Source organism: Chanodichthys erythropterus, chromosome 20 (assembly GCF_024489055.1).
Source record: "Chanodichthys erythropterus isolate Z2021 chromosome 20, ASM2448905v1, whole genome shotgun sequence".
Classification (NCBI taxonomy): Eukaryota; Metazoa; Chordata; class Actinopteri; order Cypriniformes; family Xenocyprididae; genus Chanodichthys; species Chanodichthys erythropterus.
Genome location: NC_090240.1, coordinates 5,863,792 through 5,884,246, shown reverse-complemented (window position 1 = coordinate 5,884,246; position 20,455 = coordinate 5,863,792). Strand labels below are relative to the sequence as shown.

Sequence of the window (20,455 nt, the reverse complement as noted above, 5' to 3'; positions counted from 1 at the left end):
TATTGTAATATATGTTAAACTCTAATTTATTCCTGTGATCAAAGCTGAATTTTCAGCATCATTACTCCAGTCTTCAGTGTCACATGAAAACAGTTGTGTTGCTTAATACTTTTTTGTAGAAACCATAATTAATTTTTATTTTTTCAGGATTACTTCAATAGAAGGTACAACAGAACAGCATTTATTTGAAATAGAAATCTTTTGTATCATTATAAATGTCTTTACTATACTACAATTTAAAGCAATGATATATTAAATAAATAATACTATTATTAAACAACCTTGCTGACCCAAAACTTTTGAAGAGTAATATACATATAAAACAGTAGCAACTTTATACGTGTTTGACAGTGTATGCATACATTAGCAGACAGCTGTGAGGTCAGATTGGCCACCTTCTCCTGTGAAGATTCCAGCTCCCTCCTCAGCTTACGGATTTGCTGTGAAGAAACACACAAACTTGTAAACCAACAGATAATTTGATAAATAAAGTGCCATCAGATTTAAAGGAATAGTTTGAAAATGAGAATTCTGTCATCATTACTCATCCTCATGTTGTTCCAATCCTGTACAACTTTCTTCAGTATAACACAGGTTAGGACATGTTAGGCTGCTCTGTTCAATTCAATGATTACAAAAATGACAAGCGAGGGCTCTCATACTCAAAAAAAAAAAAAAAAAATCATAAAAGTACTCCACATGACAAGAATTCTGAAGTCATATGATAGTTATATATGAAAAACGGTACAAGTCGTTAGTCACAATTGCTACGGACATGGGTATTCATTTTTTGAGCATGACAACCCTGGTCATTGTTGACTTCTACTGTAAGGTTAAAAAAAAAAAAAAAAAAAAAAAAGCAGAAAAAGAACATTCTTCTGAACATCTTTTGTGTTCCATGGAAGAAGGATCGTTGTTACATGATATTCATAGTCATTGTGTGAGTAAATAATAACAGAATGTTCATTTTTGGGTGAACTATTCCTTTAAATGATCACATTTACTTTGACAATTCTCTAAATTGTTTTTCCTACATTAAAGTATTAAATTCAGAATGAGCCGATGAAGCTCACTGCAGCTGCTGGAAAACTGTGACAGATGATATTTAGCACTCCCAAAAGCAACTGTGTCTGTTTATATTATCTCTACTTGGAATGGGCTGATAAATTCTATACATGCAACTGAATGTAACAAAAAGACAAATGGCGAGTATATTCACATGATGCACACCAGACCAGAACAACACACACAATCAGACTCACTTCAAGCCACCAGATTTGGAATGCAAAACTTCACCAAGTATATATTTTCCAGTTTTTCAAAGTAACTTGGTAAGACACATTCCTTTTGCATCCATAGATCAAGTAGAAAGACTCATGAAATGGTAAAGGCATATTCCCACCAGGAAAATAAAATATTATCATGACATCATCAATATACTAAAACTAGACAACACCTGAAATATCATACTGATGTGAATATGCCTTCACATTATAGTTATTAAACACAGAACATGGAGGGAATTATGAGTACCAACATGTGGCAAGTGGTTAGTTACTAATTTCCTTGAACCCAGGGACAGTCTGTTATGATTGAATGAAGCATCACTTGACAAAAACACAGCAGAGAAATCTCATAACAGCATTCTGAACAGCTAATGGCAGTTTATGGCTTTCAATTAGTGCTGTGTTAGAGTTTAAATGTCCCTATTATTCCATTTTAAAGGTTTTGTTTTGAGGTCTACAATAGGTTTACATGAATCTAATGATGGCCCAGTCAGCTGTGATTGATCTGCTCTGCTCTAATTGGTCAGATGGCCAAGTCTGTTGTGATGTCAACAACTTGAACTAAACTCTTCCAGTCTCAGCTACAACTACAGTGTTTCAGGGTCAAAGTAGACATTGTTCACGGGCAACCAGTGAAGACCATAAGCTGGCATTATGCAAATTTTGGGTACACTTTATTTTAAGGTGTCTTTGTTACACTGTAATTATACATTTAACTACTGAGTAATATTAAGTAACTACATATACTTACTATAGGATTAGGGTTTGGTTTAGGGTTAGTTGCATGTAATTATGCATAATTTATAGTTATTAATATAGTAACTACATGTAACATATGTAACAATGACACTGTAAAATAAAGTGTTACCCAAATTTGTTACATTGTTATATAGGTTTGTAACAGGAAGTGAGACTGGAATTACTGATGACTCATTTCGGCAGTTCAGAATCGATTCTTTCTTTTAGGAGACTTTGAACTTTAAAACTTTGTAGACCTTTTACATTTACAAATGAAATAGCTACAGTATATTACACACTACATGAAAGGTAATATTCGAAAAAGCGTACTAGGGGCACATAAAATGCTGACATTAGCTGACTTTAGCTGTTATGATCTCTGAGAACATGTATTACAAAAACAGGTTATTAAACTCTGAATGATGGAGAGGGAAAATCCGAGAGAGAGAGACAGACACTCACCTCGCCCTGAATTCTCTCCTCTGCCTGAGAGATTGCACGGAAGAAAAGAATTGCAGATAGACAGTAAGACGCTAAATAAATGGAAGTCCATAGTGATGAAAAACAAATACAAATGGAAAAGATCTAATACAGGAACAGGGCTGCACAATTTGGTCAAATAATTTTTTTCTGCCATATATTAAAGATAAAAATGATAATAAAAACACAAAAAATGATAATAAAAACACATAAAAGTGTGTTCACACTTGTTCTCTTTAAAAGAACCAAATTGAGACCAGTTTCAGCTGATCCAAAATTTGGTGACAAAATAGTGTTCACATTTTACTTGAATTCAAAAGTATGGAAAATATTTATTTATTTAATTCAATTGTAGACTTGATTTATTTTTTATTCAATTAACTGTGCAGCCCTAGATAGGAATGCATTTTTTAATAAAGCAATAGTAAACTATTTCACTATTTATAGGACAACTGGGTTAATTAGCTGCAAGATAAGTAGTATTACTTATGAGTGAATGAGTGAATGAAATACATTTGATATTTTATTTTTGATGATTGAAGTGATTTGACTTGTTTGAGATGTTTATACTACTGTGTAAATCTGTTTTATGTACAAAAACAGGCCTGTTCTTCATTCAACCAATAGATCACATCAGCACCTGTGTCATGTGCAGCAGTTCAAGTAACAACTCCATTTTCAGTAAGGAAAGCAGAGAAAGCTTCTAGTAGTGTCCCTGCTGTGAGGGTCAAATAAATCAGCAGGAGCAGTCGACAGTTCCAGCCGAGCTGCACTCGTGAGAGTCTAGCACCGTATGACACGTGTTCGGGGGGAAAAAGTGGTGGGATACTTACCGAGGAGTAGCTGGAGGAGGCATTAGACACCAGTGAGAGCACCGAGCCATGAACTGCAGCAGGAAAAATAGAGACAGAAAGAGAAAAACACACAAAAATGTGTGATTTTAAAAGCATTAAAATAGCTAAATCACGGGATAGGTTATATTGTGGCAAATTCAGATTATTCATTGAACATATCCTGTGTTGTGTTTTAATATTTGTAGAATAACACCCAGTTTACAGAGCTATCTATTAGCACAAAAATAGTTAGAAAATTTAGTAATGTTTTGATCAAAGGCAAAATACAGTACACTTAAGTCCAAAGCATACTTCACTTTTTATGCGTACACTAGGGTCCACATACACTCATATTTTTGTTAATTTCATTATCAGCACAGTACACGCATACTGTACACGCACCGCCTGGTTTTTGTAACCACGAATACTCCGTAAGCTCAAGTCACATATCATATTGAATTTTTTCCCACTAATTAATTTATCCACAAGGTGGGCTGTTGATTTACAAAATACTTGAAGAAAAAACTGAATGAACGGAAGAGACACTGGGGCTGCGTCCGAAAACTTAGGCAGCTGACTTGTTTCCACGCTGCCTTATAAGGCAATTAATTCATAGGCAGTGTTTGCGCATGAAGGTATCTCTCTAAACTGATTTCAGACAGATTTCTGAGCTGTAACAGTTTAATAATCTAAAGCAAAATAGAGCTAGCTTTGGTGATATCAGTGTTGTCAAAAGTACCGACTTAAGTAAAATGCCAGCTTTTTCGCTAGCATTTTGAGTGGATTCTTAAACACCTCTGATTGGCCATTGTGTTCACACACTCAACAGATATGTCTGTGATTAGCTACAATGATCAATGCTTCAAAAACATTCAAAGGCAGCATTTTTACGTTTTCGGACGGAGCCTGGAAGACTATACTTTGAAAGGCTATGTGTATAACTGTGCACATGTAAATAATGAAGTCTACTTTGCGCTTTATTGCTAAAGGGGACAATGGTAATATTTTGTCCCTTCTGGGATTTGAAGTTCTCCAGATATTTCATCTCTATGCCCCATTTAGACTGAACCATATAAGCTAATGTCTCACCGTCATCGCCGGGTTCTCTGTCTCTGAAGGAGCCGGATCGGATCATGCTCTTGGGTCGCTCTGCAAGCGATAGGGTGCTGCCCAGCGGTGAGGACTGATACAGCTCAAAACTGGCCTCTTGAGTGGGAATGCTGTTGGATCTGGTCATCCTTGGCGTTCCTGAGGTGGGACTTGGTGTCACTGCACATAACAGACAGCAGAGGGAGCCAGTGTTTATATATGATATAAATCAAGGCACAATGGAGAAAGGTGTCCTGCATGTCGCCTGGTGGGATGCATCTTTTTCAATGGGTTAAAGTCACCATATAATCCAAATTGCCAATTCTTATTTTTGTATGGAATATTGCAGTATTTATTATAAATGATTTACCTGTGCACATCATTATTTTATATATTATATATATATATATATATATATATATATTTTTTTTAAATTCATATTTCCTCAAACTTTGATCAAAATAACTTCCCCTCCCTCTTGCAGCTCATCTCTTCTCTTCTCTGATGACGTGAGGGTGGGGCAACTTGTCACTCACATGAGATCGACCAATAGCAAACCACAATCATCCAATCAATTCCCCATGGACAAAATCAAGTCCCACCCTACATTTGTTCTTGTTTGAGAAGCTGTTTCACTCGGACATATGTCACAATAGAGAAGAAAAGACTATCACAACTCCTGTTTCATGTTGACTTTCAGCAAACAGGGATGCAAAACATGAACCAAAATGAACTTTATTAACTTATTATATGTAGACAGTCTTATTGTGCATAATGTCCATGTGGGCATAAAATCAAGCACATAAGCATGCAGACTGCTTCTACAAACATTTGTGAAAGAATGGGTCGCTCTCTGGAACTCAGTGAATTCAAGCGTGGTACCGTGATAGGTTGCCACCTGTGCAATAAGTCCATTCGTGAAATTTCCTCACTACTAAATATTCCACGGTCAATTGTTAGTGGTATCATAATGTGGAAGCAATTGGGAACAACAGCAATTCAGCCACAAAGTGGTAGGCCACGTAAAATCACAGAGCGGGGTCAGCGCATGCTGAGGCGCACAGTCTACAGAGTCAATAGCTACAGACCTCCAAACTTTGTGTGGCCTTCAGATTAGCTCAAGAACAGTGCGTAGAGAGCTTCATGGAATGTGTTTCCATGGCCAAGCAGCTGCATCCAAGCCTTAAATCACCAAATGCAATGCAAAGCATCAGATGCAGTGGTGTAAAGCACACCGCCACTGGACCCTAGAGCAGTGAAGACGTGTTCTCTGGAGTGATGAATCACGCTTCTCTGTCTGGTAATCTGATGGACGAGTCTCGGTTTGGCGGTTGCCAGGAGAACAGTACTTGCCTGACTGCATTGTGCCAAGTGTAAAGTTTGGTGGAGGGGGGATTATGGTGTGGGGTTGTTTTTCAGGGGTTGGGCTCGGCCCCTTAGTCCCAGTGAAAGGAACTCTTAAAGGTGCCCTAGAACCAGTTTTTACAAGATGTAATATAAGTCTAAGGTGTCCCCTGAATGTGTCTGTGAAGTTTCAGCTCAAAATACCCCATAGAATTTTTTTTTATTAATTTTTTTAACTGCCTATTCTGGGGCATCATTAACTATACACCGATTCAGGCTGCGCCCCCTTTAAATCGTGCGCTCCCTGATGATTCAGCCGTGCACAGATCCAGACGTTAATACTGGCTGCCCTTGTGTAATGCCTTGAACATGGGCTGGCATATGCAAATATTGGGGGCGTACATATTAATGATCCCAACTGTTACGTAACAGTCGGTGTTATATTGAGATTCCCTGTTCTTCAGAGGTCTTTTAAACAAATGAGATTTACATAAGGAGGAGGAAACAATGATGTTTGAGACTCACTGTATGTCATTTCCATGTACTGAACTCTTGTTATTCAACTATGCCACGGTAAATAAAATTTTTGATTCTAGGGCACCTTTAATGCTTCAGCATACCAAGACATTTTGGACAATTTCATGTTCACAACTTTGTGGGAAGTGTGCAGTGTGGGGATGGCCCCTTCCTTTTCCAACATGACTGCACACCAGTGCAAGATCCATAAAGACATGGATGAGCGAGTTTGATGTGGAGTAACTTGACTGGCCTGCACAGAGTCCTGACCTCAACCTGATAGAACACCTTTGGGATGAAGTAGAGCGGATACTGCATGCCAGGCCTTCTCGCCAAAATCAGTGCTTCTAGAAAAATGGTCAAAAATTCCCATAAACACACTCCTAAACCTTGTGGAAAGCCTTCCCAGAAGAGTTGAAGCTGTTATAGCTGCAAAGGGTGGGTCAACTCCATATTAAACCCTTCGGATTAAGAATGGGATGTCTGCTTTGAAACGATATGCATTGTGAAAAGCGCTATACAAATAAATGTGAAATGTAAATGTGAAAAATGAGAATTGAATTAAAGTTCATGTGCACATAAAGGCAGGTGTCCCAAAACTCAGTTAATGCTGTAGAAGTGTGGAGACACTTACTGATGCTCGTCAGCGGCATTTTTCCTGTCAGTATGGGTGAAGGGAACTGTGGCGGACTGCTCGTCTCCGTCAAGCTCAAGATGGTGTGAGAGTGACGTCTCTCTTTGCTGTCCTCCTCAGCCTGCGAGGAGATGTGCTGGCTGATGGGAAATGAGGGTGTGACGTCAGTTTCATGGATTTACTACCGCTTACAAACCGTTTGGCCCATCAAGAGGGGCACCATAATGAGGCGGCGGAGGTAAAGTTAAATGATCAGTACCTTAAGCCTTTCTTCGGGAGAGTATTTCTGTCCCTTTGTGAGCTGAAAAAAAAAAAAAAAAAGAAGGAGAGTGAAAAAAAGAACATTATTCAAATGACAGGACACTTATGCATGGAAATGAAGAGATCACACTCCAAAAATAGATCACAGACATTTGTAAAGCAAAATGAGCAATTAGTAATTCAGGCAGAGGGATAATTAGCTGAGATATAATCTGAGTGTTAACATAATAGGCAATTGTTCTGCTTTGAATTTTGGGTGCATGTGAACTGAGTACTAATGTGCTGTATAAATGTAAATTCTGTGATGTGGCTCTGTGGAGGAAGATTAAGAAGCACTTGACACCAAGTATTAAATTCAGTGTGTAAGTTGCCCTGCACCTCTTGTGCTAAACACATGAATGATTCCCAAATCAAGTGACTTGATTGCTGTTAATTTTGTAAGTCATCTGACAAATTATTTTTTGATATATTTAGAAACATGGTCACAAACTGCTCTGCCAAGTCTTCATTAATATCTCTCTAGTGAAGAAATGGATAAAGAAAGCGATGGATAAGAGCTGTGATGGAAAGAGATGAGTTGCTGAATAGAAACGTTATTAGAGTCACTGCAAATTAAACTAATGATACACATGACCCTCATTAGCCTTTCAGCTCTACGGCGGCCCAATAAAAGTCATGAGCAAAATTAAGGCCATGAGCTATTGTCCAGCTTTTAATCTGACCAAGCAAGCATTAAAACAATTTTGTGGTGTTTTTTTATAAAGGAGACGGCACAAAAACAGAGAGGCCATGGGTGGCAGAGAGCTGTATGAACCTTGCAGTGAAAATAACCCCGGTAACAGGAAGAGTGAGCTGCTTTTAGATGTTTCCACTGGCACGCCCAGTGATGAGCTGCTGCTTTGAACACACCACCCAATATGTTTGTTTTCTCGTGGTCATTTACATTCAAGGGCTGCTGTTTTAGGAGAGAGACAGGAAATGACCATGGTTGCGCAAAGTTTTTTTTTTTTTTTTTTTTTTGTGATGTAGATGAACTCAAAAGTCTTCTTGTTTGTTTCTATTTTTTTTTTTTGTAAACTAAATATAAAATAACATATTACATAACAGGTCAGATTATAATGCCTTAATAACATTTAGGGTAGAGTGGGGGGAAATGTATGGAAGCTTGTTTCCGCTACTAAATAAAAAAAGGTAATTGCAACTTTTTTTCTCAGAATTGCGAGTTTATATGCCATTATCATCAAATCACAATTCTGACTTTATAACTCGCAATTCTGACTTAAAGGGATCGTTCACCCAAAAAAGAAAATTCTGTCATCATTTACTCACCCTCAAGTTGTTCCAAACATATATGAATTTCTTTGTTCTGCTGTACACAAATGAAGATATTTAGAAGAATGTCAGTAACCAAACAGATCTTGCCCCCATTGACTATCATAGTATTTCTTTTTCCTGTTATGGTAGTAAACGGGGGGTGAGATCATTCTTCCAAATATCTTCCTTTGTGCTCATGATGGGTGAATTATCCCTGTAAAATCCACAAATTCTGACTTTATAACTCGCAATTGTGATTTTATATCTCACAATTCTGACTTTTTTTCTCGCAATAATAAATAAATAAAGAGTCGCAATAACCTTTTTTATTTATTTTATTTCATGGCGGAAACAAGCTTCCGTAGAAATGTCCCCCTTAAGGACTTTTTTTTTTTTTTTTTGTGAAAGAAAAGTTAAATGTGTCTAGAATAATTATCCTAGTTTTCAGTGACAATGACATACATTATAAATCAAGTGTGAAAAATGCCCCCACTCTGAGAAAGCAGTCCAGAGTACAAGCAGTTTTAGCTTAAAATTACAGACAAGCCAAAATAACAGTAGATAAATATGAATATTTGTTAATGAACCATGCTGAAAATCAGCCTATTTGAAAAATATTGTTAGCTATATATAATTATATTTTCCTTAAATACTCCCTAACTACAAGCCTTATTCTCATATCATATGTAACTGTGATGTTCTGCAAAACAACAAGCTTTAAAACACTTTTTTCTTACTGCTGAAAATTAGATCACTTACACCGTGTCTACACTGGTGTAGACACAGTGTTACTGTGAAATCCACTTTCTCTCAGTTACGTCACCAGTGTGAATACTTCCACATCACTCTTACAAGTCCATAGCAACAACAAAAATGTATCTTAATTTTATCTAGTGGTTATTTTGGGGAAAACAGTAGGGGGCATTTTACCATAAGGGGCCATTTTCCCCCACTCTACCTTATAAAACCCATTTTTTGTATTGTAATTAAAGAGACATTTTCCTATTTTTCTGTGATAAATTCAATATTAATTCCTATTTTTCTATTTAATTCCTGCAAATTTCAATTTTTTAAAATAAATTTACTACATTTTTAAAATATAATATAATATAATATAATATAATATAATTAATATAATATAATATAATATAATATAATATAATATAATATAATATAATATAATATAATATAATATAATATAATATAATATAATATAATATAATATAATATAATGGACATTAACCGCTTTTTTCCCCCATCATAATTTGGCTAGCATTACATTATATGATCATGCTCTTATTTACGCAAATGCTTTTAAACCATTCAAGCTCCACAAGACAAACGAGAACATGCTGTCTGTGAATGTCGTGTCATGTGACACACACACGACTCGTGTTCACAGAAAGACATGTGCCAGTATCGAGCTCTCTTTCATGCTTGAACAAACAGTAACTCACAGAATTATGCCAAAATGTCAGTTTTGTTGAGTAACCTCATAAGGGCTGTCTTAAATGAGTTAAATAACATCTTAAATGAACTTAAAGAGTGAGAAAATGAGATATGCGCATCAGATATGCATCATGTTCAGCAGCTGCAGCTCTTAAAGTGACAGCAGCCTAATAAACCAGTTGCTGTGATGCCTGCCATTAATGTTAATCAAAGAACAAAGCTAACAGAGAAAATTGTAGCTTTAATAAGGCTTTAATCTATATTTAATTTATAATTTATGCAGTGAAGACTGTAGAGTGTTTGATAACTTTATTTCATTTCTGTATATTTCCTGCCTGTTAGACAGAAGGAAGGCCACGGGTAAATATGACACTTATTATAATGGGTTTATGTTAGGGCTGCAGCTATCGATTCTTTTTGTAATCGATTAATCTAGCATAGGGCTGGGCGATATATCGAATGCTTTTGTCACGCGCATTTCGTCAGTAAAGCTGGTTCCCTGATTGCCGCTAAATCGCCATCACCTGTTTTCAAATGAAGTGGCATTTAATAGACAGAGCCGTAGTTCACTGATAAGCCACGCAATATCGCGTTCAATATCGACGGCGCTTCATATCGATATTGAACGCGATATTGCGTGGCTTATCAGTGATCTACGGCTCTGTCTATTAAATGCCGCTATATTTGAAAGTAGGTGATGGTGATTTAGCGGCAATCAGGGAACCGGCTTTACTGACGAATTGCGCGTGACAAAAGCATTCGATATATCGCCCAGCCCTAATCTAGCACTTAATCGATCGATTAATCGATTAATCTGATTTTTTTTTTTTACGATCAAAACAAATAATGCATAGCGAAAATGATGTGGCTGTAAAATGATCAAGCATTTGGCTTTTATTTCTAAAAAAAACAGAGGTATTGGTTCCAACTCCAACATTTGGCACCAAAACTAAGCCTATTTATTGCAATTTTTACCCATTTAGTGTTTATAAGTGCCAGTGCCAACAATTATATAACAATACAGTTAAGTCAACTTACTGTAAAACATGTATAACATGTAAAACTATGAATACAAACTTAAATAGTAAAGGCCATTTGGCCTTAGTTTTGTCTTCTTAATACAACATTACAAAAAAAGGATTGCACCTTCTGCAAATTACCCACCTGAGAACAAAAACGCATGCCGTGTGTGAGGAAGAGTGACGCCCCAGTCAGACCAGTTGCTTCATTGCAGTTTGGTATGGCAGAAATAGCCTACATACAATCATTTTCAATAGAACACTGCATTTGGCTTGCATCACTTGCATTCCGGTGCATTTTAGGTTAAGCATCCGTTCGAAAAATCGCATCACAACATCACGTCCCTGTGTTTTCAGTAAATGCATACTGTAATTATTGTTGCGTGGCTACATAAAAAGTTTAAGCATATGTGATGCATTGCCGCGATTGGTCTGACTGGTGCGTGAGAGAGACGAGGGTGCATGCGTGTGTGTGTGTGAAGGGGTTCTTTTTTTTAGGCTTTACTCTCTTAAAATTGAACGTGAATACGTTTACTACTTAAAAACATCAAAGCTAAACATCATATCTATCTTTACTCTCCGCCATCGCTCCAACTAAATTCAAAATGTCACGCGCTATGGTGTGCTTCCTGAACATGAACAACGGTCCGTGTGAATCAGATCCCTGCGCGTATAGTATATAAATAGGAATTTAACGAGGCTTCGAGGCAGAGTTTTTGCCTCGAGGAATTTTTGTAATTGAGTTAATCGAGTAACCCGATGAATCGTTTCAGCCCTAGTTTGTGAAGATTGTTTTAAGTTCACTTATATTAAAAGTTGTTTATTTTAAAGCCTAATAAATGTTAAAATTGACAGCTTTCAGTTATACTGTAATGTTGAATGTCTATAATTAATGTTTAAAAAAAAAAAATCAATTTCATAGACACATCAAAAACTCCAATGTTTTTAAAAAATGTATTAATTAATTATTGTTATTATTTTTTTAATCAATTGAAAGCAATAATTATATTATATTATATTATATTATATTATATTATATTATATTATATTATATTATATTATATTATATTATATTATATTATATTACACTGGAATAGTTTGTGTTATCTGGTGAAGTGATCACAGACATGTAACATGTAGACAGGAGGTGCAGGAATCACTGGAGATGCCCTCACCTGTCTGTCGTGAGAGTGAGTGAAACCCTGCTTCCTGTTGACCAGCCACCAAGCGTCCCTCTGTCCTCATGTCTGGGCCTTGGCTCCGTCACACCGCCACCTGCTGGAGACACGCTCATCTGTAGAGACAAGGACTCCATGCTACGATGCAGCCCAGAGAGACGGGGGTAGAGTGAGGGAGAACCACCAGCACTGCCCCCTCGACCCACGGTGGCACTGGAGAAACATTCGGAGGAGTTGACGTTAAGGATGGGAGCTGGGCTGGGGGTCAGACAACTTGAGCTGCTAATTCCTGAAAGATCTTGTAATTTGGAGAAGGGTGGCACTTTGGGAGGAAGCTGGTCCTCCACATTGATTATCCCACAGTCCAGGCTGTTGGAGTTGACTTTGTCCAGGTGAGCAGGTTTGGGCAGAGATCTGGCACTGGAAGGCCTGTGAATCCCATGCCATGATATAGAGATAAATTAAAAATCAGTCTTAAAATAATTGACATAACAGTAACTTTAATTAGTGACGAAAATAAACAACTGTAATATATAAATAAATAAATAAATAAATAGGTGATTCATAATTGGGGGGGGAAAAGATAGATAGATAGATAGATAGATAGATAGATAGATAGATAGATAGATAGATAGATAGATAGATAGATAGATAGATAGATAGATAGATAGATAGATAGATAGATAGATAGATAGATAGATAGATAGATAGATAGATAGATAGATAGATAGATAGATAGATAGATAGATAGATAGATAGATAGATAGATAGATAGATAGATAGATAGATAGAGTACATTACATAATACATTTCACATATATATATATATTTATTTATTTATTTATTTATTTATTTATTTATTTTTACAAAAATGTCACATTTGACTGCTAGCTAACTTGTGTTAGCAAATCCAAGGTTTACCCAAGTGTTTCACCCAAAAGTCCTCACACATTATACCAATTTCATAGTGAAAACCTTAAATGTATTAGCATAAATTAAAAATTTTAAGTGGTCAATTTCAAGTTGTTTATCTGTCATTGAAAGAACAAGTGCAAAACCCCAGACAATAAAAGCAGATTGAAGCTATGTAAAGGAGGTTTTTCTCACCTCTGAGAGTTGGGAGAGGGTAGCTCTGAATATTTGCCCAGGCTGGATGGTTGCCGAAGTCCCAGTAGCTTGGAAGGAGGCTCTAGCGCACTCTGTGTTGGTGTCAATGTGCCATTCTTGAGCGAGCCCCCTCCGCCACACTCAGAGTCAGACGCCACTGCCTTGGCTTTGGCCTTCTCCTTCTCACGGTCTGTCTGGTTGACTGGACCACACCCTCCTGTACTGGCCCGATGGGAGCTCTTCACACTGCCTGGTTCCTTCAGTCTGGATGGGGTGGGGACCGTTTTTAGGCCCTGCAGACCAGCATCCATGTTGCTGCTGACAGGGCGAGTGCCAGGCCGTCCTCCCGTCAGACTCAAGGTGCTAGACTTAGCAGGTCTCGGGAGACTTCGATACTGGATGTTGTTGCGTGCATTCGGAGCCATGAAGCCTTGATCACAGTTCGACACATCGAGGCTGGTCTTTCGTCCTCCACCTACACTACCAGCAGAGGGTTTCACTGGGATACCAGAGGTTTTAGGAGTTTTGTTCCCAATTGCAGAATCTCCGTTTCCACCAGTTGTTAGCACAGTGGCAGTGCCAGTGGTTGGAACAGTTTTCTTGTAACCGAAGGAATTTGCCGTGCCGGCAGAAGGACGGACAAGACCGGAGGGAGGTTTTCGGTGCTCACCACGATCTTTCCCTGCATCCGAACTGGAGCGCTGTAATCCAGATGTTTTCACTGCCATTTTGGCTTTATCCACAACTCGCTGATCATTCTTTGGAACTGCAAGCAAACACAAGTAAACACATTAAGACATGAGTAACCATAATCAAGAAGAATTATTACAAACATCAGACCAGAAGAGAAGAGCATTTGGATCTTGAAGGGTCTTTTTCACATTCCCAAACATTTCTAATGTGATCCCATTAAAACATAAAAAATAACACTGCAAATTGGAGAAGGTACAAGCAGAAAAACAAAATTTTTTTACATAAAATCAGTGACTCAACCTCAATTGTTGAGGAGAGGTGCGATATTACTTTTATAATGGTGCGTTCACACCAGACACGAATGAAGCATTAAGCGTGAGTGATTTACATTTGCAAGACACAAATAAACATCCTGCGGTACGATTCACGCGAATAAGGCGGCGCAAATTGAGCGTTTCAGGCCTTTGACGCGTGTAACACATGATTTGCACGAATCGCACAAGTTGAAAAATCTGAACTTTGGCGAAAATTCACACCGCGTTAACCAATCAGGAGCTTGCTCTAGTAGTGACGTGATTACAACGTAGCGAGCAGAGGCAGAAATCTGAAACAACAATGGAGGACAAAATCATCGTCGCTGTACGATACATCTTCATACTTTTATAGAAACAGGAATAAAAAGGATCTTGCTTGGAAGAAAGTGAGAGAGGAGGTCGGACAATCTGTTAAGTTGTAAAAAACGGTCTTTACTCAATTTGAGCTATACTATATACATATTGAGACTACAAGCTAGCTAAAGCCGGCAAATTGAGCTTATTCGCTGTATTTTACAACTACTTTCCCGCTGAGTTGTGTTTATTCAGAGGAAGTGTGCAGAACGAAGTGGAAGAGTCTGGGACACATATTTAAAGGAGAGGGAGAGCCCCTCCCATGACACAAATTCGCATCTGTTGTGAAGTGAATTTCATGTGCGAATGAAGCAAGTAAACTCAAAATGTTCAAGCATCCAACTGCGCGCAAATAGCGCAAAAATTAGTTTTGAAACACTTATTTTCTTCAAATTATTGAGTGAAATAATCTTCACTAAATGACATTTTTTGGTCTGAGGGTATTTTGCAAGGTTTCCTAGAAAAGACCTCCAATCACACCCTGCTTTAAAGTAAGCTTTTACACTTCATTTAACAACAATGTACGTGAAACACACACACACACACACACACACACACACCAACAGATGCACAAGCTGCTTCATTAGAATAATGCAGTATATGGATACAATCCATCATGAGGTAAAAGACATTACTGCTTATGCTGCTGACTTCAATTCACTCAACTGTAACATGACAGGCTGCTTGAATATTTAAGACTTTAACTTTAACAGAGGGCCCTTGAAGTCATAGAGCTCTTTAAGAAACAAACGGAGTGGGTACGGCACAACTGTTACAGTACTGACAACATGAAATGGGTGAACTTACAAAGCCCACCCTGATGGCCATCTGGATCCTCTCAGAGATATTTATAAATATGCGGCAAAAACAGGGCCAAAACCCTAGTGCAATCGTGGCTCGATCTCCGGGCGAATGGGAAAACACTCCAAACAGACTGTTCGCAAACATAAAAATTGGCTTTAGTTTAACAACGCCATCCACGGTATGCGAAAAACCTTGCGGGAGTAGCTTAAGCATTTAAACGGCTCAATTAGCAGACCGTACAACAAATAAAAATAGCGTAACAGTGAAATACGGCATGTATTTCATCTGTCACGAGGCGCTGTAATTCACACCACTGCCACCCAGGACGGCGGCCAACACAAGTAAATACAGCTGACATCAACTTGAGATGAAGATTAGATGTGAAAAGAAATGTTGAGTTGGAATAATGTAGGCCATTAGCAGACTATGACTGGATTAAATACTAGCAGGATTGTATCAAAGGATAGAAAGGAAGAAATTTTTTTTTTACACGTTTGTTTAGACTGGAGGCAAACAGTAAAAGTGAGTCAGAAACCGAAAGAGAGAGAGAATCAATGGAAACTGGAAAAAATTGGACAGGGAGGAAAAAATAGCTAATCGAAAGAGTCCAACTGTTAAGCTATTAAACTGACGGAGATACAGCTGTGAGAAGAGGAATGGAGATGTAATTTGTTTTCCTGGTACTACATCACTTTAACGGTAGGCTTGTACGACAAAATATACACATGGTCTTATTATACAAGATTGTGTCTTAGAATAACAATTTGTCAGTCCAATGTGACATAATTAAGATCCATTTCCCTGACACCCCGCATTTGACTGTTATTACTGCAAACGTCATTATAACTATTGCTCATACTTCGTGTTTGGAATTTTAAAAAATGCATACACCATTTATAATAACATGCTCAAACACAGGCGATCAACACATACATACTCGAAAGATTCATCCCCTTACACAAGCACTCATCAACATGGTAGTAAATTGTTATAGTTGTTCTATTTCTGTTGTGAAACAAAAGCAATGTCTGAAATGGCATACTAAGTGTTGGCATACTAAGTGTGTTCTATACATTTTAAAAGTTGACAGCTATGACAGTTCTGTCATGACAATTCTCATAGTGTTTGGCATGGTACTGAAGATGATGGAATAGATCTGCTACGCCGCTGCTGGTTATTGGTGCTGCTGCAGAGCAAGTTCGGGACTTGCTACTGCCAATACATACACATCACGCTGCTGTGAGCAAGTAAGACATGCTGCTGCTGTTCAATATAGCGTACATGAATTAAATGAGTAGATCTATACAGGTGGAGCTGGGGAAGGTGGAGGGTTTCTGGAAGTGCACTGCATCTGCTACAGCAAATTTTGACTAAGTATTGGAATGTTGAGCACCAAACTGATACAGCAAGAACCATTCAGCTGTGCCATATAGAGAGTGATGTGATTACAAGCAGTTTGAGTTAAATAATAACTTTACCAGCCTGCGCCATCTAGAGTTTCATGACAGAACTTTGTATTTTACATTGGCATGTGACCTACTGCATCAGTTGAATTTGGATACTAGTCTTTTTACATACTGTTTTTATTTTTTGCTATATAGCAGAGAAGGCATTACTCAAACACAGGGAAAGGCCAGAGCCAGTGTTACCACCTTGTGGACAAATTAATAAGCGCTGAAAAAACACATGTACTAGCTGAGTATATACTATGCATGGTAATGATGGGAAAAGCTTTTCAAAACTTTGAATCAATTGTTTCGCAAAATTAATCATCGTTTTGAAGCACTCATCACGGCACACGCTGGTGACGCCTGTTGGTCAAAACGTGTAAATGCAAAAAAAAAGTTTTTGTGGAGTGCTTGGTTTATTAGGCTAATTATCTAAAAATCTTCCTTTTATTATACAAATGTGTCATTAAAAATGTCTACAAATTTATAAAACCATATATACACTGGTTCATGGGTTCACACTCATCGACTCCTAGTGGTTGAACCAAGCATCGTTTACTCAAATCAAGTGACTATGGCAATCACTGCTTTGAAACAAAGGATTCGCAAAGGATTCAAAGCTTCACAAAGTGTATTTCGAAAGCGCCCATAACTGTTAGAAAAATATGTCTGTGCGCATACCAAGCTGATGATAAAATATACGCTATGTGCTTTGTATACATACCCTAACCTATATGTAAAAACTCAAATATATCTTGAGCTTAAGCATGTCTTTTTTATTAATTCACTGAGAAGACTCATTCAGATTCATTCACTGATTCATTCATTTACCCTTTATGCAAGTTACATCATCATGTCAGTAGGTGGCAATGAGTATCTTTTGTGTGTTATAAGTGGTCCAAATGAGAAAAAAAAAAAAAAAAAAAAAAAAAAAAAAGAAAGAGTTCAATAACACCTTTCATTTTCTTGTTAATTATGTATTGTCATCATCCTTTACGGCCTATAGTCACAATTCTCCTGTGTGCATTATCAACGAGATTGACGAGCTGAATGAACTGCACGCCCCTTCCCATTCAGTGCATCAGCAGATCCTCACAAAGTTCACAAACAAGATACAAATCTTCATTACACTATTTACTCATGCTAAATTCAGTCTTCGAATGCAGGAGAGCAGTTGTACGTTTTACAAAAGACTTCAGAAAATGAGTCAGTGCACTGAATTGATTCATCCATTTAAACGATTCAGTCTAAAACACTGATTTGTGCTTAATACAGGGCTCTTTTGCCGCAGCCTAGAAAATCCATGGGATCAACTCGTGCTGCAGCTATGGGATTGATCAGGTGGAGAGAATTACCATCACTCTGTCTGAGGAATGAAATCCCATAAATAAGATTGATCGGCTCATTTCTCTCCAAGTATATGAGAGGCTATATTTCATACACATCTCGCATGACAGGGATTGAGGTTCCCAATTATATAACTGTATTTTCAAATATGGAATATTTGAGATCCGATTCCAGTGGATGATAAATCATAAAGACAACAAGGAATAAAAGCTGGAACTAATTCTCCCTGTTACAAAATGTGGGTATAATCATGTTTCCAGTGCCATCTCGTGCCTTCATTCTGTCCAATCAAAGTGTCTGTCCACAGGGAGAAACAGATAGCGCTGACACAGACGTTTGGCTTGCCGGTCGGTAACGTCTACACGCTCACTGAAAGACTAATGACTACTTCTGTGCTCCACTGTCTCTGGGACAAACCACTTCACTCAAACATTCAGCCAGTTTTCACAGTTCTGATTACATCTGGTTTGTCTGACAACAGCACATTCATTCTTTCTTTTCTGTGGAATTGTGACATATTCAAAAGGTTTAGATAAGATGTGAGTTTAAACTAATGTGTCGATCAACAAGTACTTATAAGTTTTTTAATAAATCACTCAAAAAGACTCATAAATCTGTCTCAAACTCATGATAAATTGATTTAAATCTGGCACAGTTGCTGCAGTCTGCATTACTGAACTCTTTCATAAAAGAGCAGGAGGTGGTATAAATCTGAAAGATTATTGTGAAAATGTTGTGCTTTGGCATTATGAAAAATTATTGGAGAAAAAAAAAAACTGTTTACAAGCATTTAAGACTCTGGTGCTCCTCATTTAGGGGTCACACTCACAGTCCTCCCAGTAAAAAGTGGGCGAACACCTCAAAGTTTTATAAAGTAAAAACAATAATGTATTTTTGTTCAATAATATTCTTTATTTAAAAGGTGCCCTAGAATTAAAAATTGAATTTACCTTGGCATAGTTAAACAACAAGAGTTCAGTACATGGAAATGACATACAGTGAGTCTCAAACACCATTGTTTCCTCCTTCTTATATAAATCTCATTTGTTTAAAAGACCTCCGAAGAACAGGCGAATCTCAACATAACACAGACTGTTATGTAACAGTCGGGATCATTAATATGTACGCCCCCAATATTTGTATATACCAGCTCATGTTCAAGGCATTAGACAAGGGCAGCCAGTATTAACGTCTGGATGTGCACAGCTGAATCATCAGACTAGGTAAGCAAGCAAGAACAATAGCGAAAAATGGCAGATGGAGCAATAATAATAATTGACATGATCCATGATATCATGATATTTTTAGTGATATTTGTAAATTGTCTTTCTAAATGTTTTGTTAGCATGTTGCTAATGTACTGTTAAATGTGGTTAAAGTTACTATCGTTTATTTTCATTTCTAAACACTTGCAGTCTGTATAATTCATAAACACAACTTCATTCTTTATAAATCTCTCCAACAGTGTGTAATGTTAGCTTTAGCCACGGATCACTATCAAACTCATTCAGAATCAAATGTAAACATCCAAATAAATACCATACTTACGCGATTAGACATGCTGCATGACGAACACTTTGTAAAGATCTATTTTGAGGGTTATATTAGCTGTCTGAACTTTGTTTATGCTGTTAAAGGCAAGCGCGAGCTCCGGGGGCGGGGAGCACGAGAATTTAAAGGGGCTGCAGCCTGAATCGGCGCATATTTAATGATGCCCCAAAATAAATAGGCAGTTAAAAAAAAAAAAATCTATGGGGTATTTTGAGCTGAAACTTCACAGACACATTCAGGGGACACCTTAGACTAGAAAAGATTACATCTTTTGAAAACACGTTCTATGGCACCTTTAATATTTTGTATTTTGAGGGAATATTATGGTACTAAGTAATATTTATGCAATAACTATAATCCATTTGTTTCCTTAATTTTTTACAATACAATTAATCCACACAATTTTTACATTATTTTTCAATTAACCTCTTCACTGCTATGCTTTTTTCTGCATCGTGGCTGCACCAGAAGTTTAAAACAACATCATCACTCTGGAACAACAGAAACATATCTTGTTCCTGTTTTCTATTGTGTTCTGCAAACTATTTGGGGTGCTTCCTCAAAAGTTATATGAAAAAACCAAACAAAATTGATAATAGAGTTATTAATGTGATGTTATAGCTGTGGAGCTTCCTCCAGACTGCCCTGTGTAATTGCAAAATTGCCGAAAGGCAGAAATGACATTTAAATCTTGTT

General features: G+C 37.4%; 1 protein-coding gene across 8 annotated transcripts in view; it reads right to left on the bottom strand.

The window, feature by feature from the left end:
- The window catches only part of nav1a (neuron navigator 1a), a 210,735-nt gene that overhangs the window by 21,227 nt on the left and 169,053 nt on the right, over positions 1 to 20,455 (bottom strand). For 7 of the 8 annotated variants that reach the window (XM_067371856.1, XM_067371858.1, XM_067371857.1 and 4 more), the window contains 8 exons: positions 13,249 to 14,014; positions 12,139 to 12,570; positions 7,180 to 7,221; positions 6,921 to 7,060; positions 4,427 to 4,606; positions 3,338 to 3,390; positions 2,487 to 2,510; positions 363 to 440 (listed from right to left, as the gene is read on the bottom strand). In XM_067371856.1, the coding sequence (XP_067227957.1) occupies positions 363 to 440; positions 2,487 to 2,510; positions 3,338 to 3,390; positions 4,427 to 4,606; positions 6,921 to 7,060; positions 7,180 to 7,221; positions 12,139 to 12,570; positions 13,249 to 14,014 (1,715 nt within the window). The remainder of the gene's footprint in view (positions 1 to 362; positions 441 to 2,486; positions 2,511 to 3,337; positions 3,391 to 4,426; positions 4,607 to 6,920; positions 7,061 to 7,179; positions 7,222 to 12,138; positions 12,571 to 13,248; positions 14,015 to 20,455) is intronic. The other variant, XM_067371860.1, reaches the window with a different exon arrangement.